This window comes from Trichosurus vulpecula, chromosome 8 (genome assembly GCF_011100635.1).
Source record: "Trichosurus vulpecula isolate mTriVul1 chromosome 8, mTriVul1.pri, whole genome shotgun sequence".
In the NCBI taxonomy this organism is placed as follows: Eukaryota; Metazoa; Chordata; class Mammalia; order Diprotodontia; family Phalangeridae; genus Trichosurus; species Trichosurus vulpecula.
The window spans coordinates 257,514,757-257,540,201 of record NC_050580.1 but is presented as its reverse complement, the minus strand read 5'-3'; the positions used below and the strand labels follow the sequence as shown (position 1 = coordinate 257,540,201).

General features: G+C 39.9%; 1 protein-coding gene and 1 pseudogene across 1 annotated transcript; one reads left to right on the top strand and one right to left on the bottom strand.

Moving 5' to 3' along the window:
* Positions 1–1,740: 1,740 nt before the first annotated feature.
* On the top strand, positions 1,741–5,558 carry LOC118829321 (granzyme B-like). The gene is made up of 4 exons (XM_036736335.1): positions 1,741–1,805; positions 2,361–2,511; positions 3,996–4,131; positions 5,330–5,558. Exons 1-4 carry the CDS (start codon positions 1,748–1,750, stop codon positions 5,477–5,479), a joined length of 495 nt encoding a protein of 164 aa, XP_036592230.1. The 5' UTR covers positions 1,741–1,747; the 3' UTR covers positions 5,480–5,558.
* Positions 5,559–22,747: 17,189 nt separating this feature from the next.
* Positions 22,748–23,212, bottom strand: LOC118827831 (annotated as a pseudogene).
* Positions 23,213–25,445: the final 2,233 nt, after the last annotated feature.

The following is a 25,445-nucleotide window of genomic DNA, read 5'->3' as shown; positions in this document are numbered from 1 at the left end:
TTGGCAGTGAGAAAGCAGACAAGGTGAATGTAGGTTGTTTTCTAAGTTTAGTAGTAAAAGAAAGATTAGAAATAGGAGGAGAGGTTGAGGGCATAAATGTTTGAGGGGAAATTTTATTTATTTTGATATCATTTCTTCCTATGGATAATTTGAGCATGTTTGTATGCAGAAATAAAGCCACCAGTAGAAAGGAAATGCAGCAGATGAAAGAGATCTAGGGGACTTAGTAGGCCTATATTCCAAAGAAATCAAAAAAGAGAAAAGGACCTATATGGTGGACAAAAGCTGGAAAATAAGGAAGGATCCTCTTATTGGGGGGAATGGCTAAACACACTGTGATATGTCCTGGAATGTTATTGTACCACAAGAAGTAATGAAATGAATAATTCAAGGGAATCTGAGAAGAGCTTCCTGAACTGATACAGAGTAAGTTACACAATTCCAGAATGATACCATTTTAGAGAAAATAACTTTGAAAGACTTCAGCATACTAATCAACATGATAAACCAAGAGTCCAAGAGAATGAAGAGGAAACCTGCCTCTTACCTTCTGACAGAGAGAAGGTCAATTAAAAAGGCAGACAGAGATGTGCACTTTCAGGCATGCCTAAAGTGAAATTTCATTTTATTGGACTATGCAGCTACATATCAAGGGCCTTTTTCTTAGAAATTTGCTCAGTGGGGAAAGGGTGGTAAGGGAAACACATTAAATTTTTTAAAATATTAGTTAATTGAGAAAATAAATAAAACATCAATCAAAGATAAGTACAGCCAAAGGCCTCACTGACACTGTTAGAAATATTCCATAACATTCTTCAATCCTATGATTTGAATGTAAAAGAATGGCTAGGTGACAGAAGGTGAGTAGAGCACCAGGCCTGGAGTTAGGAAGACTCATTTTTTTGAGTTCAAATCTGGCCTCAGAAACTTTCTAGCTGTGTGACCCTTGGCAAGTCACTTAACCCTGTTTGCCGCAGTTTCTTCATCTGTTAAATGGCTGGAGAAAGAAATGACAAATCACTACAGTGTCTTTGCCAAGAACAACCCAAATGGCATCAGGAAGAGTCATCCACTACTATAAAGACTGAGCAGGAAACTGAAAGTAGAGCTTTCCTTGGTGGCAGGGATTGTTTAATTTTTAATCTTTGTATCCCCCAGTGTCTAGCACAGTGCCTATAGGGAACATAGGTTAATGAATATATATAATTTTAAAAAGGTCGTATGTGTGTTGGATAGAGTAAGGCCTTGCAGAAAATGAAGATGGCAGTAAGGTAAAGGGTACAGGTAAAAGGGTTAGCCTTGGTAAGAAAGAGGGCTGAGATTATGAAAGACATCAAAAGGCTGACAAACCCACTATGTATCATTTATGTCTGTGCTAAATGCTGTCAGTTAACTAAATTGAGTGAAACACAGCCCTCTGCTTGAAGGGGTTTCAGTCCTAGGACTCTGCCCTGCCTCCTTCTCCCAGGACCCTACATACTACAGGTAAAGATGATTAGCAGTGACTCACTGAGGCTGTGGTTGAAATCTTTGTTCTTTGATCATTTCTGTTTTCTCTAAGCCACAGAACTGCGTCATTTAAATGGTTTTGTGACTGTGCACCAGTGCCCAGCTTTGGTATATATGGTCTAACTAGAAAGGCTGTGAGGTTACTTGAGCACATCCTCTCTTTCCTCTTGTAGTTGCTATAAATTCTGGGGATTTGGGGGTAAAAGCATCACTTGCTTTGTATTCCTTCTCTGGCAAGATGCATTTCCTGTTCCCCCTCTTTCTGGCCTTCCTTCAATCTGCTGGTGTGAGAGCTGGTGAGTTCTATTTCCCATTCTAAAGACTTTGAGTTTGGCCAAAAAAGCCTTTACCCTTCCTCTGCTAAGAACCTAATCTTCCTTGCCCTCCTATTGATCCTTGGCCTTAAAACTGTTCACTGAGGAGTACTGGTCTTGGACCATCCCCAGGGGCATACTGACCTCACCTCAGATAAAAGGTAAGGACTATTAGGAGAGGATTTTCCAAAGGCCTTTGATTCTTTGTCTGCCCGTAAAAATTAGTTCTGTTGTTTTAATCTTTGGGTACCTGAAGTAGTGTTGGTCTCGACAAAGGATTGGCCTCTCTTTTTTGGGGAGATGGGGAAAGATGGGGCCTGGGGAGGGAACATAATACTCAGAACAGCCAGAGGACCCAGCAGTCCAGGATCTCAGGCCCTTGGCTTCTCCTGAAGAACTTAGCATTCTGCCTCCTATCCCTTTTCCAAGTCTTCTATAAGTCATAGATCGCCTACCTCCCTTGTTCCAGCTTTCTGGAGAGGCCAGGAAAATGAGGACAGTGTCTCCTCTAAGACTCACAAGGAGTTTCTTCTATAGGGGAGATCATTGGAGGCCGGGAGGCAAAGCCCCATTCCCGGCCATACATGGCAAATCTGAAGTACTGGGATGAAAAGGGAAGAGAATGCCGCTGTGGTGCTTTCCTTGTTCGAGAGGATTTTTTGCTGACAGCAGCTCACTGCTGGGGAAGGTGAGTCGTCAGATTAGGATCCCTACCCTTTGCCTTTGACAGCCTTGCAGGCTCTGAATGGGGACAGCAGGTTGTCCAGGAGAGATCCTACAAGGTGTGCTCCCCTAACCCCACCCAAATCCCTATTCCCTTCACAAAAAAAGGAACCTCATGAACTCTCCAGATATTAACCTGGCAACTTCTCAACATCCTGTAGCTCTGACATGAGGCACTTATGGATTCAGTCAGCTCTTTATGGAGGCTAAATAGGTCATCCATTATGTGTGGTGTCCTAAAGACTGGGAAGGATCCTACTGTTAATGAAACCTTTCCTACTAGGGCAGGGCAGAGGTGGGGCAAGGAAGGGACTAAGTATTTATAAAGCACCTACTATGTGCTGGGAACTGTAAGTACTTTATAATATTAGCTCATTTGATCCTTACAACAGCCCTGTGTGAAGTAGATTATCCTGCTATTACCCCAATTTTTATAACAAAAAAATGAGGCAGACTTGTCCAGGGTCACACAGCTAGTAAATATTGAAGGTCCAATGTGAACTAGAGTTTTCCTGACTCCAGGCCCAGCACTCTATCCACTGTATGACTGAGCTGCCTGGCTGACTAGATTTCTATAGAGTATGAAATTCCCATTAAATCCACCTCTTTGCATTTGGACTCTACCTTTTGACTGAAAATGTGTGGCCCAGAGGGGTAACTCATCAATCGCTTGGTCTAGGCTCACAACCAGGTAGTTTATTGCTGAGGAAGGAGAAACCAAGAGCAAGGAGGACTCTGCCTGGTAAAAGCAGGTCTGAATCTGCCTCTAGCTCTTTTGTGGAGGCTTCTGGGAGCAGCATCCAGTTTTGTGATGTAACAGTTAAAATTTGACAACTTCCAAACTTTTCTTAGGGCCATCCATGACCCTGAGAGCCACTGAGCTTGCAAAGCTGCTCAGAGATACCACTAAGTGGAAGGACATGCAGTAATGCAACTTCAGTCCTTTCCTCTCTTGGACCTCTTTCACTTTGGTGGTGGCATCTGCCAGGTCTCTCTTTCTCTGCCTGAGTCTGTGCTGGGGGCTCAAGGATCATGGGATCATAGATGATCTCTCTAGAACTGGAAGGAACCTCAGTGAGAATGAAGAGGAAACGTGCCACCTACCTTAAAAATGCAGAGAGACATGTGCACTTTCAGGCATGGCTAAAGTGAAATTTCATTTCACTGGGCTATGCAGCTACATATCAAAGGCCTTTTTCTTTTTGAAATTTGCTCAGTGGGAAAAGGGTGGTAGTCCCCCTAGTCCAAGCTCCTCCTTTGACAGATGAACCTGGTGCCTAGAGAAGTTTATTGACTTGACCAAAGTCAGGAAGCAGTAGAATTGGAGTGACCATTGACATGCTTTGAGTGCAAATATGGCCTTCTTTTCACATCACTGGGCTGCTGCCTCTTTGAGAACTTTACAGGAATTTCACATCTGTGACTCTCCTTCCTTTCTCTTCTTTGTAGTAAAATGAGCATCCTTCTGGGAGCACACAACATCCAGAAGCCAGAAAAGACCCAGCAGCGCATTCCTGTGCTCAAAACTATTCCCCACCAACTATACAACAACCAGACCATCAAAAATGACATTATGTTGGTGAAGGTACTGTGCCCTCCATGATTTATAGCCTTTTGGTCACCTGGAGTAAAAGCTTCTTAGATTTTCAATTAGAGAGAGCCTTCTTTCTACCCCTTCCAACTTCATTTATTTCTTTATTCAGCTCTCAAGAAGGGTGTGGTTCTAATGGGTTCCTAGGACTGGATGACAGGGAGGTGAGAAGAAAGAGGAAACCACTGACTGGCTCTGTGTGCTCTCTTGGGGAGGGGGGTGAGGAGAGCTAGAATCTCTTTCTTTTCTGTGACAGCTGGCGAAGAAGGCCAAGTTGAATAGAGCTGTGAATCTCTTGGCCTTACCCCAGAAGAAGGACAAGGTGAGGCCTGGAAAGAGATGTCTTGTGGCAGGTTGGGGGAGTACAACAACACCTGAAAAGAACTATCCAGACACACTGCAGGAGGTGGAGCTAAAAGTGAGAAAGGAGCGTGAGTGCATGGACAAATATGGCTCAAAGTATTATGGTTCTACCCAGATGTGCGCTGGAGATCCTGGAGACAAAAAGGCTTCTTTTCGGGTACTTTAATGTCACTACTATTTTGTAAACTGTGTTGAATCCACTTGGGAGAGCTCAGAATCTAAAGTACAAAAGTATTTCCCTGGGAAATGGGATGATCCGCCATATTCCAGTTTCCAAAAACAATTGGGAAGCTACATGGTGTAGCTGATGGAGTGCAGCACCTGGAGTAAGAAGATTCAAGCTCAGACACTTCATAGCAATAAGACATTGAGAGAGTCACTTAATCTCTCCTAGCCTCAGTTTCTTCATCTGTAATATGGGGATAATGATAGCACCTGTCTCCTAGGATCATTGTGGGGACAAAATGAGAGATTTACAAAGGGTTTGGGGAACCTTCAGTTGCTGTTCTTGTCATATACATCATTATTATTGTAGTTACCCTTCTTCCCTTGAACACACAGTTGTAGAAATGTACATATTGGGAAGAATGGGAGGTTGCCTTAGTGCAACTTCATGTGAAGTAACTTTTGGGAAGAGTGAGATAGATTAGTGGCTTCCTTATAAATTGAAAGGGGCAACAGGAGGACTGGGAGATGCATGCTTTGATCTCAGGTCCCTCCAAATCTAGTGGAGGTCCCTCAGTACCTTGGTTCTCCTTTGGATATAGGAAGAACTAATGGGTGAGGAAGGAGGGTCTCAGAATAACTGTCCATCTTCTTTGTCTTTTAGGGGGACTCTGGAGGTCCTCTCGTGTGTGATAGAGTGGCCCAGGGCATCGTCTCCTTTGGTTGGAGAAATGGCAAAAACCCTCGTGTTTATACTCGGATCTCCAGCTTTTTACCATGGATCAAGAAAACAATGAACTCTCATGAGTACTAGGCATCAGGTGACACCCTGCTCTCAAAACTGGATTCTTTCTCTCTGGGGACACCGTGCCCTAAAGTGGCCCCTGGATACAGGACCTAAAGTAAAGAGGAGAACTTTGTCCTAATAAACCTAGCTGCTAATTGGCAGTTGGAGTCATTCCTTTTTTTTATCATCTCTGCCTCTATAACCCCTTACTCCCTGTTCACATAGGTATGAAACAATATGGCTTGAAAAATCTTAGAAATCAGATGATCTAAGTCTTTTGTATTAAAGTAGCTGAAATAGAGCCCTTTGTGGTAACGCATCTTGTCATTAATGTGAGGAAAAAGTTTAGCAATAGGGGTAGAGACTTGGAGAAACTTCATCTTTCCAGTGACAGAAGAAATCCTGCCAAGTTTTTGACTAGGTCCTGTCAACAGTCAAGTTCCTGGGCACATGACTGTCAGTCATCTACCCCCTCATCCCTCACTGCTATTACCAGGGCACTTTATGTGGGAGCATGATTCAATTATGATATGCCACTCATATGGCTGTCATTCACTTATGAGGAAGGGGAAGGAAAGGAAGGGAAGGGAAAGGAAGGGAAGGGAAGGGAAAGGAAGGGAAGCGAAGGGAAGGGAAGGGAAGGGAAGCGAAGGGAAGGGAAGGGAAGGGAAGCGAAGGGAAGGGAAGTGAAGGGAAGGGAAGGGAAGTGAAGGGAAAGGAAGGGAAGCGAAGGGAAGGGGAGAGAAGGGGAGGGGTGGGAAGGGAAAGATAAGGAGCTGCATTTTTTTCTCAGTATGCCATGTGGAATCCATTCCATTTCTGGTTGTTCCAACCTTCTAAGTAGACCTAAGAGGGACTGATTTGTTGGAACGCAGTCTCTAGGAGTAAAGTTTTTGTCTAACAACATCACGTTTCTCTCATAAATATGGGATCCAATTCGTATTATAATTGTTTGCATATATCATGTCTACCCTACACTAGAATCCAAGCTCTATGAGAAAAGGGACCCTGTTTTATTAATCTTCCCCTAATGTGGATTATCATCAACAATGTAGAGTCTTCAAAAGTTCCTTAGAACACTGAGAGGTTAAGTAATTTACCCACAGTCCCATTGTCAGTATGTCTATATGAAGGCACCAAGCATTTAAAGTGCTTACTGTGTGCCAAGACTTTTTTTGTCAGAGGCAGGATTCAAATCCAGGCCTTTCTCATGCCACTATGCCATTGCTTTGTTAGTACCTAACATAAAGTCAGTGTCTAATATGTTTTGTAATTGTCTTCATTCCGTCACTAATTTATTCTATGACCCTGAACAAGTTGGTGTCTGAGGTTTTAGTTTCCATAAGGAAAGAAGAAAACAAACATTTATTAAGCTTCCACTATGTACCAGGCACTGTACTAAGCTCTTTACTATATCTATATCATCTATATCCATATCCATATCTATATCTATATCTATATCTATATCCATATCCATATCCTTATCTATATCTATAGATAGATATGTAGATAGATATAGATAGATAGAAAGATAGATGTAGATAGATTAATAAATATATATGTATATACATATATATCTTTATACACATATAATATATATATTATATATATTAGAGAGAGAGAGAGAGATGTATATATAATTGTATATATAATTTGATCCTCACAACAACCCTGGGAGGTAGGTGCTATTAATAATGGAATTAATAATACCATTTCGCAGTTGAAGAAAATGAGACAGACAGAGGTTAAGGGAAGGGAAGGGAAGGGGAGGGAAGGGAAGGGAAGGGAAGGGGAGGGAAGGGGAGGGATGGGCAGGGGAGGGGAGGGAAGGGGAGGGGAGGGGAGGGAAGGGAAGGGAAGGGGAGGGGATGGGAGGCAAGGGGAGGGGACGGGAGGGAAGGGAAGGGGAGGGGAGGGGAGGGGAGGGGAGGGAAGGGAAGGGAAGGGAAGGGAAAGGGAGGGAAGGGAAGGGAAGGGGAGGGGATGGGAGGGGAGGGGAGGGGAGGGGAGGGAAGGAAATAGGCATTTCTTAAGCACTTACTATGTGCCAGGCAGGCATTATGCTGAGCACCTTAGATCATTATTTAATTGGATCCTTACAACTCTATGAAGCAAGTGCTATCATTGCTTTCATTACCTCCACTTAGTAGATGAGGAAACTGAGGCAGGCAGAGATTAAGTGATTTGCCTGGAATCACCCAACTGGTATGTGTCTGAAACTAGATTTGAACTTCAGACTTCTTTACTCCAGGCCTAGAACCCTATCTACTGCACCATCAAAGTGCTTCTGTCACGTACTTCTAATCATTTTCCCCCTCCTAATTTTTTATTCACGCTTTTAAAAATATATAAGTCATTTCCTAATATAGCACTTGGCCCCTAAATCCTTTCTAGTCACAAAGGAAAGAGATTTATGTAAAAACGGGTGACGGTAACAAAGTCCGACGTTGTAAACTGTTTTGTATACATCACCTACCCTTCTACCATATGGAGAAATGTCCTGTTCTACAAGAGCCAAATGGTTCACTGCAATTAATCTGAGTTCAACCACTTTTGGCTATGATTTTCATTTATATTATTATAGTCCTTGTACGTATCAGACCCTTGTTTCTGCTTGGTTCTCTTTACATCACCTTAGAAATTTTCCCGTGTTTCTCTAAATTCCTCACATTTGTTGTTTCTCATAGGATGGCATTCCATACCACTCATACACCGATTTGCACAACTATTCTCCAATGGAAGAGGACACTTTTATTTCTTTCTCAACATAATATTATTTCACTCATGGCAATTATTAGAGCGTAAAGGACCAGTAGGTTGTACAAAGGACTAAATAGTAGACATAAGTTCAAAATGTCCTTAGATATTTACTTGCTGTGTGAAATTTCACCTCTATCTGCCTCAGTTTACTTAAATGTAAAATGAAGATAATAACAGTATCTTCCCCCCAGGATTGTTGTGAGGACCAAAGTAGATAATATTTGTAAAGTGCTGTGACCCTTCATCCAGCCCCGACGCCTGGCCATTAAGGATGATCAAAAGAGGAGAGTAAACTCAAACGCTTCAATCTTCCAGCCCCTCCCTATCACCATGGTAATTTTCCTTTATATCTCTTGGGAAACTTTAGTCCTTGCAAGTGAGAGCCCTGAGCTCCTGCCTGTTCTCCTGTACCACAATAGTAGTTCATCAGCAAGGGCAAAGGACCTGGGGAATATGGATTCACTTTCTATGGAAAGGAGAAAGGGGCATCATTCTCACCTTCGCCAGTGTAAGCCAGACTGGATCTCTTATTTAGACAAGGAGCTTTGCATCCTTTTAAAGATCAGATGGAGTCAAAGCAGTGATAGAAGTTCTGAGATAGCATGACATAGCGTCCAAAACACAGGGTTTGGACTCAGGGGACCTTGGTTCAAATTACAACTCTGCTACTCACCACTGATGTCAATTTGGACCATCCCTTTAACTTTTCTGGGCCTCTTTTGGAAAAGAAAAGGTGGATAGATCCTAAACACTATAATCTTAAGGTTTTCATGATCATCTAACTCATTTTTATATCAGATACATTTTAAATGCAGAATAAAGGCAAGTATATATATATATGTTTATATATATATATATATATATATATATATATATATATATATATATATGGGTATGTATGTATATCAAGTATCAGAGAGTTAGTAATGGTTTATGCTTGTATGTGGGCCGTTAGGTGGCACAGAAGGCCAGGCCTGGAGTGGAGAAGATTCATCTTCCTGAGTTAAGATCTGGCCTCAAATACTTACTAGTTCTGTGACCCTGGGCAAGTCACTTAACTCTATTTGCCTCAGTTTTCTCATCTGTCAAGTGACCTGGAGAAGGAAATAGTGAACCACTCCCATATCTTTGCTAAGAAAACTCCAAACGGCATCGCAAAGAGTCAGAAACTACTGCAAAACAACTGAGCAGATACAATGTATATATATATCTATATAGATATATATATATCTATCTATATAGATAGATATATATAGGTATGTATATGTATATATGAGCATATTCCATCACTCTCACCCCATCTCTCTGTCTCTGCCTTGGCCTCTGTATGTACTTGCATATATAGCTTTGTGTCATCCAAGGTGGTGGTGTTTGAGAAAATTAGTGATTGAAGCAACAGCCCAAAGCAGTCCTTTCCTAAATGGTTTTCCACATCATGAAAATTTCCCCTTTCATGGTAATGCATCTACCTCGGCGACATAATAAAAGATAGGTACTTCAGGTTTCAACTTGAACCCACTGTTTTAACTTAAATATATCAAATTAGGTATTGGAATGTGAAGGAAGAGCAACTGTTATCATTGTAAGGATTTGTATTAGAGTTCTGCTCTGCTAAAGCTTGGAAATTCATCATCATCAGGAAAAAATGGCATTCCACTGAACATGACACTTAAAGTGAGTAAATATTTCCAAGTTCCTTTTCATATTTGACTATGAACAAAATTCCAAGCATTGCAAATATTTAAAATTGCATCTTTAATATTATAATATGATTGCAAATCCTGTATAGTTTCTGTTCAGTGGCTTATTTCCTGTGGCATTTATAATATTCCACACTTCTCAACCTCTCTTTAGAGGCTTTGCCTTTGAGAATCTTGTTTCCTCTGGATATAATTTCCTCTTGGCATTTGTAAAACTTGTCTCTCTTGGTTCTCCTCTTATCTATTGGATCACTGCATGTCAATCTCTTTGGACAGATCATCACAGGTCTCTCATACCCTTACTGTGGGTGAAATCTGAGACTCTCTCCTGGATTTCCTCTTCATCTACTCACCCCCTTGTTTCCAACTTTCATCATAGAAAATTAACAAACTCAGACACAACAAAAAATACGGAATTGAAAGAAAATTTAGCAACGGGAGAGAAACAAAAGGCAGCAATGTTCAAAGAACACATGAATTCTATTTGTATAGAATTCTCTTTGTGTTGAATGTGAAAGTGAGTTATAACAAAGCTCCAAGTGACTGAATCCAGAGAATGTCACCAGAGAAAACTCCTATGTTTGGAAAGTCGTGGAATTTCAATGTTCCTTCCTTCCTTCCTTTCCTTCTTTGTTTCTTCTTTCCTTCCTTCTTTCTCTCCCCTTCCTTTCTGTTTTTCTCATCTAGCCTCTAAAACTTTTACAATTTCTTTTTTATAATTACCTTCTAAGGTTACATTTAGTCATTTTCTTTTACTATTCTCTTAAACTCTCCTATACATCTCTGATTTCCCTCCACAAAGGAGTAGTTCACCAGAAAGCCAGTTTTGTAATCACTTGTCTACTCTACCAGACACATTAAAATTCTTTACTAAACTCCAGTCAGTTGTTGATTTAAATCTTACAACTCTCATTTGAAAACCAAGTTGAAAATTGAGAATGAATTTTTCTTTATATATGTATCTCAAAAAAAGACACTTAAACCCCTCCTAGGATCACCACATGTTCACTCTAAGTCCAGAATTTCCTGCTTCAAAGAATCATGCCCTTTGAATGCCAAGAATACTCTTAAAAATTTAACTGCCATTTCACAATCAGCCTCTTGAGAGCAGCAAGTTACTATCTAAAAAAATCACCTCTGCATCCTCAAGAATACTCTTAAGAACTCAGTTGCTATCTCCCAAGCAGCCATTTGAGGGCAGCAAATTGCTTTTCTAGAAACAAGTCAAGCTAAGTGGAAAAATCATCAACCCAAGCTTTAAAAACTTAAACAGAATCATAGAGGGTCAGAGTTGGGAAGGTCTTCACAGTCAATCAAGTCCAACTAAGAATCAATGAAGAATTCTTGTACTACACCCTTGACAAGTGGCAATCCAACTTTTCCTTCAACCAACCAGTCAACCAACCAATCAATCAACCAACCAAACAACGAATAAGTAGTTTTGGCACATAATAACAAATGAGATTATATTTGTCGAGAACTTGGCAAATCTTATACATATTAACTCCTTCCCATCATTTTCTTAGTGAAGTAAACTAGGAAGAAGCAATGTGGCTTAGTAAAAAAGAGCATTAGATATATACTGAGTTAGAGGTTTGAGTGTTGGATATGTCCATTAACAGCTTTGTGACTTTGTACATTACTCAGCTTCTCTATATCTGTTTCATTATCTGTTAAAAAAAGGAGATGGGAGAGGGAGAGTTAGATCAGGGATAGTCTAAGGTATCTTCTAGTTCTACAATACTGTGATCCTATGACTCCTTGAAGAAGGGAGTAGTGACTATGAGGAGGACATATACCATCCGTGTCTCCTGATGTTTCCACTATTTATAGTTTCACTTCTTGTCACAAGTAATATAATATGCCTGTTTCCTGATTTGCTTTTTTTTGGCAAATACATATAGTTCCAATAGAGGAATAGTTTATTACTATTCCACTTCAAAATGGATTAACTACTCATACTACTGAAGGAACTCTTCTGTATCTTCTCTGAGGCAAGAGTTGAAATAAAGAAAGTATAGTAGAGATTTACTAAAGTCAGTTGAAGTGAGCTGGAATATTGTTTTTCCTCCTGAGTATGACATGATGGCAAAAATCAGCTCCCTTTGGGGGGTGGAGCCAAGATGGTGGTTGGAAAGCAGGGACTAGTGTGAGCTCCCTGCCAGGTCCTTCTAAAAACCTATAAAAATGGCTCTGAACAAATTCTAGAACTGCAGAACCCACAAAATAGCAGAGGGAAGCAGGGCTCCAGCCCAGGACAACCTGGATGGTCACTGGGTGAGGTCTATTGTGCAGGGAGCTGGGAGTGGAGAGGAGCAGAGGGGAGCAGAGCCCAGTGTGGGTGGCGGCAGGACCAACCAGACCAGTAGCTGGGTGGAACAGGACCTAGCACCCTGAATCAGTGAGCTGTGGCAGTTACCAGACTTCTAAACCCATAAACACCAAAAACAACCAAGAAGATTAGTAGGAAAAGCTGCTGGGACAGAGTGAAAGGAGTTCACAGTTTGGCCACAGCCCCAGGGGCAGCTTGGGTGGTGCAGCTACAGAACTATAGCTGCAGTTGCTTCTGACCCCAGGCCCACCTGGTGGGAGGAATTAAGTGGTGGATCAGAGTGGGAGTGCAGAGCCTGCTTAAGATCTGAGTTCATTCTGGGTTGGTGGTTCTTGGGGAAGGAGGTGTGCTGGTGTGGCAGAGCTAGCTGTATAGAAATAGCTCTGAAAACAACAGCACAGCCCCTCAAGCTTTGAACAAAGTACTCTTTACTCTACAAGCAGTCATACCCCGACGAAAAACTCAGGGGTCAGGTAAGTTGGCTGGGAACATGGCCAGGCAGCGAAAATGGACTCAGATTCAGTCTCAGACTTTGGATTTTTTTTTGGTGACAAAGAAGACCAAAGCATATAGCCAGAAGAAGTCAACAAAGTCAAAGAGCCTACATCAAAAGCCTCCAAGAAAAACATGAACTGGTCTCAGGCCATGGAAGAGCTCAAAAAGGATTTGGAAAAGCAAGTTAGAGGAGTAGAGGAAAAATTGGGAAGAGAAATGAGAATGATGTGAGAAAACCATGAAAAACAAGTCAATGACTTGCTAAAGGAGACCCAAAAAAAAATACTGAAAAAAATGCTGAAGGAAACAATACCTTAAAAAATAGACTAACTCAAATGGCAAAAGAGCTCCAAAAAGCCAATGAGGAGAAGAATGCCTTGAAAGGCAGAATTAGCCAAATGGAAAAGGAGGTCCAAAAGACCACTGAAGAAAATATTACCTTAAAAATTAGATTGGAGTAAGTGGAAGCTAGAGACTTTGTGAGAAATCAAAACAGAACCAAAGGAATGAAAAAGTGGAAGGCAATGTGAAATATCTCATTGGAAAATCCACTGACCTGGAAAATAGATCCAGGAGAAATAATTTAAAAATTATTGGATTACCTGAAAACCATGATCAAAAAAAGAGCCTAGATATCATCTTTCAAGAAATTATCATGGAGAACTTCCCTGATGTTCTAGAGCCAGAGGGTAAAATAGAAATTGAAAGAATCTACCAATTGCCTCCTCAAAAAGATCCCAAAAAGAAATCTCCTAGGAATATTGTCGCCAAATTCCAGAACTCCCAGATCAAGGAGAAACTATTGCAAGCAGCCAGAAAGAAACAATTTGAGTATTGTGGAAACATAATCAGAATAATACAAGATCTGGCAGCTTCTTCATTAAGGGATCAAAGGGCTTGGAATACGATATTCGGGAGGTCAGTGGAGCTAGGATTAAAACCAAGAATCACCTACCCAGCAAAACTGAGTATCATGCTCCAAAGCAAAATATGGATTTTCAATAAAATAGAAGACTTTCAAGCTTTCTCAGTGAAAAGATCAGAGCTAAATACAAAATTTGACTTTCAAACACAAGAATCAAGAGAAGCATGAAAAGGTAAACAAGAAAGAGAAATCATAAGGGACTTACTAAAGTTGAACTGTTTTGTTTACATTCCTACATAGAAAGATGATGTGTATGATTCATGAGACCTCAATATCATAGTAGCTGAAAGGAATATGCATATATATATATATATATATATATATATATATATGTGTGTGTGTGTGTGTGTGTATGTATATATATGTGTGTGTATGTATGTATATATGTATGTGTATATATATGTATGTACATATGTATGTGTATATATATGTATGTATATATATAGAGGGGGGGGCACAGGGTGAGTTGAATATGAAGAGATGATATCAAAAAAAATCAAATTTAAAGATGACAGAGGAATATATTGAGAGAGGGAGAAAGGGAGAGATAGAATGGGGTAAATTATCTCACATAAAAGTGGCAAGAAAAAGCACTTCTATAGGAAGAGAAGAGGGGACAGGTGAGGGGGAATGAGTGAATCTTGCTCTCATCAAATTTGACCTGAGGAGGGAATACCATACACACTCAATTGGGTATCTCGCCCCACAGGAAAGAAGGAGGAAGAAGATATAAAAGGGGGGATGATAGAAGAGAGGGCGGATAGGGGGAGGAGGTAGTCAAAAACGAACACTTTTGAAAAGGGACAGGGTCAAGGGAGAAAATTCAATAAAGGGGGATAGGTTAGGAAGGAGCAAAATATAGTTAGTCTTTCACAACACGAGTATTGGGGAAGTGTTTTACATAATGATACACATGTGGCCTATGTTGAATCGCTTGCCTTCTTAGGGAGGGTGGGTGGGGAGGGAAGAGGGGAGAGAATTTGGAACTCAGAGTTTTAAAAACAGATGTTTAAAAACAACAACATAGAAAAAATTTTTTGCATGCAACTAGGAAATAAGATACAGAGGAAATGGGGCATAGAAATTTATCTTGCCCTACAAGAGAAGAAGGGAAAGGGGGATGGGAGGGTAGTGGGGTGACAGAAGGGAGGGCCGACTGGGGAACAGGGCAACCAGAATATATGCCATCTTGGAGTGGGGGGGAGGGTAGAAATGGGGAGAAAATTCGCAATTCAAACTCTTGGAAAATCAATGCTGAAAACTAAAAATATTAAATAAATAAAATAAAATAAAAAAATCAGCTCCCTTTGAACACAGAATAGACTCCTGGGGTCCTAGAATGTTGGAGTTGGACAGGAATCGAGAGACCATCCAGTCTAGCCTTCTTAACCTTTATAGCCTCATGAACCTCTTTGATAAAGTGGTAAAGTCTATGGATGCCCACTCAGAATAATGTTTTTAAATGCATAAAGTAAAACACATAAGATTACAAAGGAAAATAATTATACTAAAGTAAAGTCATGAAATATGACTTTATGAAAATATATTTTATTTATATGACTTTATATGAAAATATATTTTTCTTAAAAAGTTCACTGACTCTAGTCCAATTCCTTTTCTTCCATTTTACAGAGGGGGAGAATGACTTGCTCAAGGTCATGCAACTACCTTGTTCAATTATTGTATTTATGCGAATCGAGTCATTAATGCTATTCCCCAGATGGTGAAGATAGTTCTGCCTGAGATTGGCAACATAGGTTCCAAACTTTGCTGTTCTCCAAGGGAAAATAAATTGATTTCTGGGTAGTCCAGAGCATTCAGCATAGGCAAATGAGAAAACTGCCTCAGTTTTAAAAGTTTGCAAATCAAGAGAGGAACTATAATGATAAAAAGGGAATAATGAATAAACTCAGGTGGATCACATGGTTTTGTATGGTTTTGTGTGTCATGAACTGATTTTTATCCCAACAGACTATTAAATTTATTTAACCAAGTTTCCTCACTAGATGGCACCATTACATTTTCTCAACTACAGTAATGTACCTGAATATGGCTGTAGAAAATAATATTAGTTAATAACGATACTAACAGCTAACATTGTGTGTGTGTGTGTTGTTGTTGTTGTTGTGTTTGTCCTTCGTTTTCGAAGAGGACCATGACTTCAAGAAAATAACATGACTTGGAATTGACCTTGATTTGAGTGAGGGAGGGCTGTGCAAGGTCATCAGGCTCACTTTCTCCTGCAGAGCCGTTTGGGTCCAATGGCCAGACATTCATCAGGATGACTGGAGATGTCCCAGGAAGCAATGGGAGACCTGGCCCTTTTAGGCTAAGGCCTTTTCAGGTTCTCACTTTGAGTGAGGTAACACCCATTCAGGGAATAGCCTTTCTTTTCTATTCCTTCCCTTCCTTCCTTCCTTCCTCTCTCTCTCTCTCTCTCTTTCTCCCTCTTTCCTTTTCTTTTCTCAAAGACCAAACCTTAAACCCGTTTCACTCTGGAGCCCATAGATTGGACCACAATAGGTCCCTGCCCAAGCACCACTTCATGGCTATATTTTGGGCCCTCCTGGCTCAGAGTGAATGTCAATAGTAACTGTTTCTCTGTTGACCAGCAACCCTGAGGGTCTTCGCCTGCCAGTTTGATTTTTTTTACTTTTAAATACAGGGGCCACCCCTTGACTCAGGTGTATGTATATAGCATTTAATTTGTGTCAGGTGTTGTATTGAGCAGTATGCAATTGTTATCTTATTTGATCCTCATGATAATCCTGTAAAGGAGGTATTATTATCCCCATTGTACATATGAGGCAACTCAGGCAAATAGAAGTTAAGTAACTGGCTCAGAGTCACGTAGGTAGTAAGTGTCCAAGGTCAGATCTGAAATCTGCTCTTCCCAACTTCAGCCCTAGCACTCTCTCCTCTGTGCCACTTAGCTGCTGAAGGCTTTTTTTTAATAGCAGCATTTTTTCATTTAGAGTTCTGGACAAGTATTTATCATAGGTTGAGACAAAACAAAAGAATACAACCATCATCAATGATACCATTTACAAACACACTCAGCTTAACAGAGAAGCTCTCTATTTTCATGTTTTCTGTTTTCATTGCAACTCATAATGTTCAAGTCCTACTGAGAGTCTATGTTCAACAGATATGGTTGGCTACCTAAGACAGACCAAAAATATTGGGTAAATGTCACATGAAAAGTCAGCAGAGATGCCCAAAATGTCAGTATGACTAGGATGGAGCTATTAGCATCACTTGAATTTAATAGTACGTGTTTGACAACTGACTCTCTAGGAGGAAAATGTGCACATGACACCCTTTTAAATTTAGTCCGTATGATTAACATTTTCTCTATTACTTTCTTAAGTTCAGACAATTAATTAAACCATAAATAAATCCCTGATTTGTGACACTTGCTGATTTCTGAGGTATAAATGCTCACACTGATAATTTAACTATGGGCTCTCATGAAATGGTTTGAGACAGTTCTAGTACAACTCTTCTTTTACCTGGGAAAGGCCACAGCCAGTCTCCTGTTTGTTGATATCATTCTTGAGTACCTCCAATATAGTATACCATGACTATAGCATTTCCAAGTAGGTGAAAAATGATTGGCATAAAGCTCCTGATGAATTTTCAAAAGAAAATTTTGACAAAGCCAAGATGGTGGAGCAACTTAGCTGAACTTTCCCAACATTCTCCTCTAAAAACTTAAAAATAATGCCTCAAATAAAAATTGGAAGCACAGAGCCAACAAAAATTTGGGCTGAGACATTTTTCCAGCCCAAGACAACTTAGGAAGTTAGCAGGGGAGGCCTGTGATTCAGAAGAAGAGTTGGCCTAGCATAGAGAGTACTGCAGCAGAACATCAGCAGCAGTCCTTGGAGGCAGCTGCACAGTGGCTTAGAAGGCCATTAGCACAAAGTAAAGGAGTGGGACAAGTGGTCAGAAAAAGATTGCAAGGGACTCTTTTCTGGCATGGGACAGAGGACCCTGTTGCATTCCATATGCATTTCCAGGTCACAGTCCCAGGACAAAGAGGATCACTAATGGTTGCAGCCACAGTAGAATGGGGGCCCTGGTCATAGTTCCAGGAAGGAGAAGAGTGCTTATGGTAAATATTTAGGTCTTCAAACAGGTGTACCTGCTACCACAGGCTCTGTAATGACTCTACCTCCTCTTCTTCACAGGGGAGCAGGACGATGGAGTTACACAACAACCAGTGAATTAGAAGGATTTCTGAGGCTCAGAGCTGCTTGATGTACTGGTGATCCTTTGGGAGTGAACTCTGGACAAATTCGGAGATGCTTGGAGCTGCCAGAAACCACAGAACCAGCTTTGATCAGCTCAAGGGAAACATTGAGCAGAAGCTGCAGACTTGAGACCTTCTTCAGGACTTACTCAACATCCTGCTGCCTGGCTTATTGTGTCTACATATGTCTTCTCTTTCAACCCCCACACCATCCTCATGTAGAGAGCTCTAAAAACTTTGTTATCTCACCCTTTTTCCACACTCCTTTGAGCAGCTGAGAACTCTTTCTCCCTCTCTGCTCCCTTGCAGGGTCTTCTCTCCCCTGCAAGTGTTTTTTTCTCAGACAATAAACGCTTTGTCAACTGTAATCAGACTCTTTCATTTCAGCAGACTCTGTTTCATTTCTCTTTATGGGCCTGGGGGTCTTTTGTTAACAGCACCACACTCTTTTAACATTGTGGTAAATATTTAACAGTCTTCCAGCAGTTGTACCTCTTAAAAGGGGCATCTGGGTTAAAAAGGAAGTTGCATTCGCCCATGTCTTCCTCCAAGGCACTATTTAGAAGCACCAGCTGTTCAGCTTCTGCTAGCTTCTGGAGCCAGGGCTAGGATCACATCACAGACCTGCTTACTATGTAGCAATTCATCAACAAATTGTAAAGAGATGCCAGATACTTGTAACAGTCAATGGCAGTGCCCATCAGCCTCATATACAGGGCCCCCAACATGCAGACACACTTGCAATCTTAATTTTTAATAAATGCCACTATAATATCCTTTTGTTCTATCTTCAACATCTTCAAGGTCAGGCACAGGAAAGGTATTAGTTTACTGTTGTTAGCAAAAATTTTGACACCCCTTTCCCCTCAACCCCCAACTTCAGTTCTATGGCTGTATCAATGGCAAGCTAGGCTGTGAGCCCAAAGCACTCCTCCTTCAAGTACTAGGTTGCCTGGATTTGCATCCAGATGATCTTCTCCACCAGGTTTTGCAGAATGATGCCCCGAATACTGCGAGCATCCTACACCATCCAGAATAACATCTTGAGAAGCCCTTGCAAAGAAGTATACAAAACTTATTTTTGATGTCTCTATTCTCACGTTACTTTGACCTTCTGTTACCTTAATAGCGCTACCTCCTCTAAACCCTTGGCACAGTACCCTTATACGATCTCTTTCTCTCCCCTTCTACCAAATCTGCTCTTAGAAAAGGGTGCAATAAACTCACATTTCATAGAGAAGAGTGTAAATGACTTAATGCATCTCAAAGAATTCGTGTTCACTGTGGTTATTTGCATTTAAATAAAGGACAAAGGTTTAAACAGCCAAGAAATGTTATCTCCCTTTGTGGAATTGCAAACATCTGACAAAAGGTAGAAGTTTGTCATGGGGCCAGGGAGATTCTCAAAACCTATGAAACCGTATGAGATAATCCATAGACTCTTCTATCATGTGTGTATGGCTAAGACTTTGTGTTAAGATGTTCCCACAAAGAAAGCAACCACAGCTGATTGCATAGACTTCAGTAGTATAATTTAATCTGCATAGGAGGCAAAAAAAGACAAAGAAAATAGCTGTTTGATGTTACTTTGATGTATTAATATTTCGATGGATCTGTGACCTCATCAAGGTAGTTATTCTCTCTAATTATGGAGCTCAAACCCACCCATGCCTGTCTATCCTGTGCTACCACCACCAGTTCATACATTCCTATATATCTGCATCTGGGTGTCCACCCAAAATGTCAGTGGTGGCCCTCTACTTCTTTTGACATTGCATGGATATCAATGGAATATATAAGCTGTGTATCAGTTATCCCTCACCAAATGACTGGTCCATCTTGTTTTCCAGTCATACATTTCTCTGATGGATTGTTTAGTTTACTTCTCCTACACAATTCCTAGTTTGTAATGTGTTGCAATTCATTCATGCTAAATCATACCTTTGTCCTTTTTGGAGAGCTTCAACTTTATTTCTTTGGAATCTGTAAATTCTGATCGGCAGAATTAAAAAAAATACCAAAGAATATTTGTGGAAAATGATCAAATAAAGTTATTTCAGAGAGACTCTTAGGGCCATTAAAATGCTTTTTAGATTTCTTTTTATTTTAGACAAATACTAAAACTTAAATATATAATAAGAAAAGAAAAAGAAACATTTTAAATTTAAATATTAAATGAGAAAGAAAAAAAGCCATGTCATGTGCACAGTAGAACATAGGAGAGGATTCAGAATATGTAGCAATAACTTATCATTTTAAGAAAGCCTATATATTAAATGGTGTGCATTATGTCAAAAGACATCCATCTTTTCTTTGCTTCCTTTTAGGTTTTCTTTTGTTCTCTGCTGTACCTTTTTTACTTTGTTCTCCTCTGCCCCTTTGTCTCCCAACCCATCACCCAAAGGCTACAATTGAATGTGGACATATTTATATGTAGGTGTTGATTTATACATACACATATACATATACACACATACGTACATACATACATATATAAACATATGCTTTCTCTAAGAGATTCTACTCCTAATCTTGTTTTTATATTTGTGCATATTTCTCTTTTTTTCCTGTTTCTTCTAACTCCTCTACTTCTGCCTGCTACCTTGCCTTCCTATTACTTAACCTACTCCCACTCCAGCAATCCCTCCCTTATCCTCCCATTCTCCTAAATCACCCTTCTACATCCCCCTTTTAACCTATTCCCTCACTCTCCTCTCTAAGATTCCTCCTTTATCTGCTCCATCTTCCCTATCCCCTTAGAGTTTTATTATTTTTTTAAATTTAGAAGACTTTTATACTCTTCTAGATGTATATATATTTTCCCCTCTTAAACGTATTCCTGATGAAAGTAGATTTCTGGAACAAACAGCCCCCCTCCCCAATCTAATTCCTCTGCGTTGGTGCTTCCTCTTATACCTCATTTAGGTAAAATAATTACTCTTTCAGCTGTTCTTGAAAGGTTTTAGTTTTTGAAGTCATATCACACTCAGGTCTACCCCAATCTTTCTTATAAGCTGCCTAATTACTAGTAACAATCTTAGACATAGATTTTCCGTTTTCCATACATAAAAACTAAACATTCTACCCTTGTTTAATCCCTTGTAATTGTCATTGGTATGTACCTTATATTTCTCTTGGCTCTTATGTGTCCAATCTTCTATTGAGTTCAGGATTTTTTTTAAACAGAGTTCTGGAAGTCTGACAGTTGATCAGATGTCCATTTATTTTTCATTCAGAAATATGCTTAGCTTTACTGGGTATGATATTTTTGACTGGAGGCCCAGTTCTTTTGTTCTTCATGATCTTTTAGTGTGGCCAACACTAGGTCTTGTGTGATTCCAATTGGGGTACCATCATACGTAAATTGCTTTTTTCTTGTTCCTCATAGTATTTTGTCCTTGATCTGGGGGTTTGGGAATTTAGTTATTATATTCCTGCAAGTTTTCTTTGTAAGATCTCTTTCATGTGGTGATCAGTGGAGTTTTTCTATTTCTACTTTCCCTCTTGTTCTAATGCTTCAGGACAATTTCCTTTAATTATTTCTTGCATCATTGTATCAAGATTCTTTTTTATCAGACCTTTCAGGTAGTCCAATTATTCCTGTGTTTTCTCTTTTTTATCTGTTCTCTAGATCTATTGTTTTTCTAATGAGATTTTTCATATTCCCTTCTGCTTTTTCATTCTTTATATTTTGTTTTTTTATTTCTTCATCTGTTTCAAGTTTGCTGGCTTCTCCTTGCCCAATTCTGATTTTCAAAGAGTCATTTTCTTCCTTAAGATTCTGGATCTCCTTAGACTTGGCTCTTCTCAGCAATGCAATGTTCTAAGACAACTCCAAAAGACTCATGATGGAAAAAGCGATTCACATCCAGAGAAAGAATTATGGAGTCTGAATGCAGATTGAAGCAAAATATTTGCTCTCTTTTTTTTCTTTTTTCTTTTCTCTTTTTTCTCATGGTTCATTCCATTGGTTATAATTCTTCTTTACAACTTGACTATTATGAAAATATGTTTAGTGTAAAGGTATATGCAGAACCTATATTGGATTGCTTGCCATCTTGGGTGGGGAGGGGGGGAGAGGGAGGGGTAGAGAATTTGAAACTCAAAAACTTGAGGGAGGAACTGAATGTTGCAAACTAAAACTGACATTAATTAATTAATTAAAAGTATTCTGGATCTCCTTTTCTAATTGGTTGACTTTCTTGCCATAATCTTCTTGTTTTTCTTGTAGTATTCTTCTTTTTCTTTTTCCTCAATCTCTTATTTGATTTTAAAATCTTTTTTAGCTTTATAAAACAAGCAAATGTTTATATATTTAGTTTAATATTTGACGCAGAAGATACATTTAAATAAATATATTAAATATTTTAAAGCACTTTTAATTGTAATTTTAGACCTTAGACATGATGCCAAGTACATGTGCATGTATAATTATTTCCTTAGATTGTTTTCCACTTACTTTCTAAAACAAGTTACATCATAACAGAACAGGACCAAAGTCACTTTGATGAAATGTTTTCCATTAACATTTCATAACTGAATCAAGTACTTACTTAGCTTGACAGAATTATATATATATATAGATAGATAGATAGATATATAGATATATAGATATGTATACACACACACACGATTTTAAAGCATTCTGTGATTCTCTGAGTTTCTTATTACGTCGCTTTCACCACTTTTTTTAATCAACTTGTCACTTGTCATCCAAGAAGATATTCAGGAAAGTTTATAAAATGGTATTAAATAGATTGGGAGTGAGCTATAAAAACAAAACACAACGTAAGTGCCAAGAAGGGCTTCTGAGGGAAATCAAGCCTTTTCATTGCCATAAGTCTTCAGTGTGGTTGAACTTAAAGACCAAACTTAAAGGCCAAAAAAGATAAATGCATTCTGGAAAAAATAGCAATTCCAGGGTACGCTATTGGTTTTTATTTAATGACTTAGCCTCATAGATGTAATCAGAGATCCAAAGGCCGACCTGAATCCAGCAAACAGCCATATTTGAGCTCCTATTTGACTGAAGCATCCTTTGCTATAACTAACACCATGGACTTGTCAGTTGGACACCGTATTAATCATGAGGAAGGCAAGAGCTGCTATTACTCCACAGGCATGATAGGAGTGGTTGAAGTCTTCCATAGAGGGATAAATAACAGTTGCATTTATGATGATCCACCACCCTGTAAAAAACAGAACTCCAGCTACAAAGGATGCAATAGTATTATGCATTTTCCCCCCAATCAATGCAACCTGAGCATCAAAGGCCTTCCAGAAATCTAGACATTTTTCAGGTCTCCTCTAGTGGCAGCAGTCTACCATCATGATTCCACAATTAAAAGTAAATTGATGAATAGCTCTCCAGGAATGGTGAGGGAGAGGAATCCTGGGAGAATTTCTGGCGGCCGTCAGTTGGGCCATTGGTCAGCCATTCCCCAGTGCTCTGTTGCAGAATACCTGCAACTCTTCTGCCTTGAAAAGCCTCCACAACCCAGCCTGAGGCCACCAAAAAAAACTACGGGCCCATCCTGAAGCCAAGATGTAACTTAATGTCTTTCTTAAGTTCTCCAATTCATTCTTTTTGGGCAGGTGACCACTTAACATTACTCTTTGGAGTAGAAGAGGGTTTCTTTGCTTCAGTATCCTCTCTGAAGATGAACCCTGGTCTTCTCTATTCCCATAGTAACTCTCTGTGGTTGGATTCTTTCTCCTTTGCCTGTGCATTTTTTCAGAGGTAATACTTTAGTTTTTATAATCACCGCTAGTCCTAGGGTCTGGGGGATCCTCTTCAGTTCTCCCCTCTGACCTTGAAGTCAAACCAATACCTTCAGCCTCCTGTAAGTGCCCACAGCCAGCAGCAACCCTGCCCCATTGCTCCTGCACTCATCAGGCATGTGCTGGTTCCTTCTTGGCTCCGTCCCCCCCTCCCCACCCCTACCCCGCACACAAGCCTGCTGGGTCTGGCCTTCCTTGTTGGCAGAGCTTCCCTAGATCTTCCCCAGGTCAGACGTCAATTCCACTCACTCTCCAGGGGGGTAAAAGTTCATGTGGTGGGCTTAGGCAGCCTCCCAACCCAACTGAACTCAGGGCTTTCCTCTTGTTAAAGAGGTCCATAGCCTGGATGTGTTTACTCTTCATAGGGAGGAAATCTAGTCCTGCGGTCTTTCTTCAGGTGTTCTCCAATTGTCCCAAGAGGACCCCTGTTCTGCCCCTACTGTCATTTGTTTTCAAGCCTCTATGTTTACTCAGAAGTGTTAGTTTATCTCTTTTGTGGAGGAAAATCTTAAGAGGTTGAAATTTTCTGACCTATTCCACCATCTTCCCAGAATCCTCTCAAAAATAGTAATTTCTCACAGGCAATCCAGCCCATTGTCCTTTTCCTGTTCAATTTGAAGTCAAATGCATCATTCATTTTCAATATCTATTCAACCTGTATGTGCCCTGGGCCAGCTCCATGGGTTGGCCATCCTACTGCCATTAGTCTCGATCTTCATCTAGTTGGATATTCTTGCATGAAAAATAAGTCTAAACTCCTTTTTTGAGTGATATAGATCTTATTTAGCAAGCCCCATGATGATCTGGGACTTGATTTAATAAACAAGATATCAGAAACAAACAGGAGCATTTGGAGGAAATCACTATGTAAAAGGAATTCCTTTTTCATTTGGACTTTGCAATGGACAGCTTGCATGACAGTGAAAAAAGTTGGTGAAAACATATCTCATAGAATCATGATTTAGAATTTAAAGAGACCTTAGAGGCTATGTAGTTTAAACCCTACATCTCACTGATGAGGAGGCACAGGCTCAGAAATGTTTAGTGACATTCCATGGGTCACAGTTAGAAAGTGTCCGGGACAGGATTTGAACCCATGTTATCTCGGCTCCAAGTCCACAAGTCTATCCATTTCATCACACTTTTTCACCTTCTTCTTATATGCCTCAATCAACATAAATGATTAAAGAATCATCAAACAAACTTTTCTCTGTTGTTATACCTTTTGAGGAAGCTTATGTGGGTAGAATCTGGGCTTGGATTTAGGTCTTCAGAAAATTATTTCAGGTACTTGGTTAGTCAAAATGCACTAAAAGCCACAGATCACATGCTTCTACCTATGGTTATATTTATCAGCCAGTCACAGGAAACAGTCATTTAAAACAAGGTATTTAATCAAACAGCACAATGTGAAAAGAACTCCCCTTTCCTCAGCCCACCCAATGTTACATTCTTCTACAAGTTAAGACATTATTTAGCGGTACATGCATGCAAAGAACATGTGTGATCAGAAAACATGTATGGACAGGCAAAATGCATGAAAGAGGACATGGGGAAAAGTGGGGTCAGCATAACGGACACCTCTGATGCTAGAGGGCTGCAAATGTCTTTTAAGGATGTTATCTTCCTCTCCCCTGTGGTTTCTGGATAGTCTCACATTTGTACTTGTATTTTCATTGCATAGCACAGTGCCTCAGATGTGAAAGGCACTTACTAAATACATATTCCTTTATTTATACTTTCAT

Bases quoted from the DNA above. Each gene is read 5' to 3' on its own strand.
- LOC118829321 (XM_036736335.1), top strand. From the start codon at position 1,748: ATGCATTTCCTGTTCCCCCTCTTTCTGGCCTTCCTTCAATCTGCTGGT. The intron at 1,806-2,360 runs GTGAGTTCTATT...TTTCTTCTATAG, and splicing joins ATCTGCTGGTGTGAGAGCTG to GGGAGATCATTGGAGGCCGG. The intron at 4,132-5,329 runs GTACTGTGCCCT...TTTGTCTTTTAG, and splicing joins ATGACATTATGTTGGTGAAG to GGGGACTCTGGAGGTCCTCT.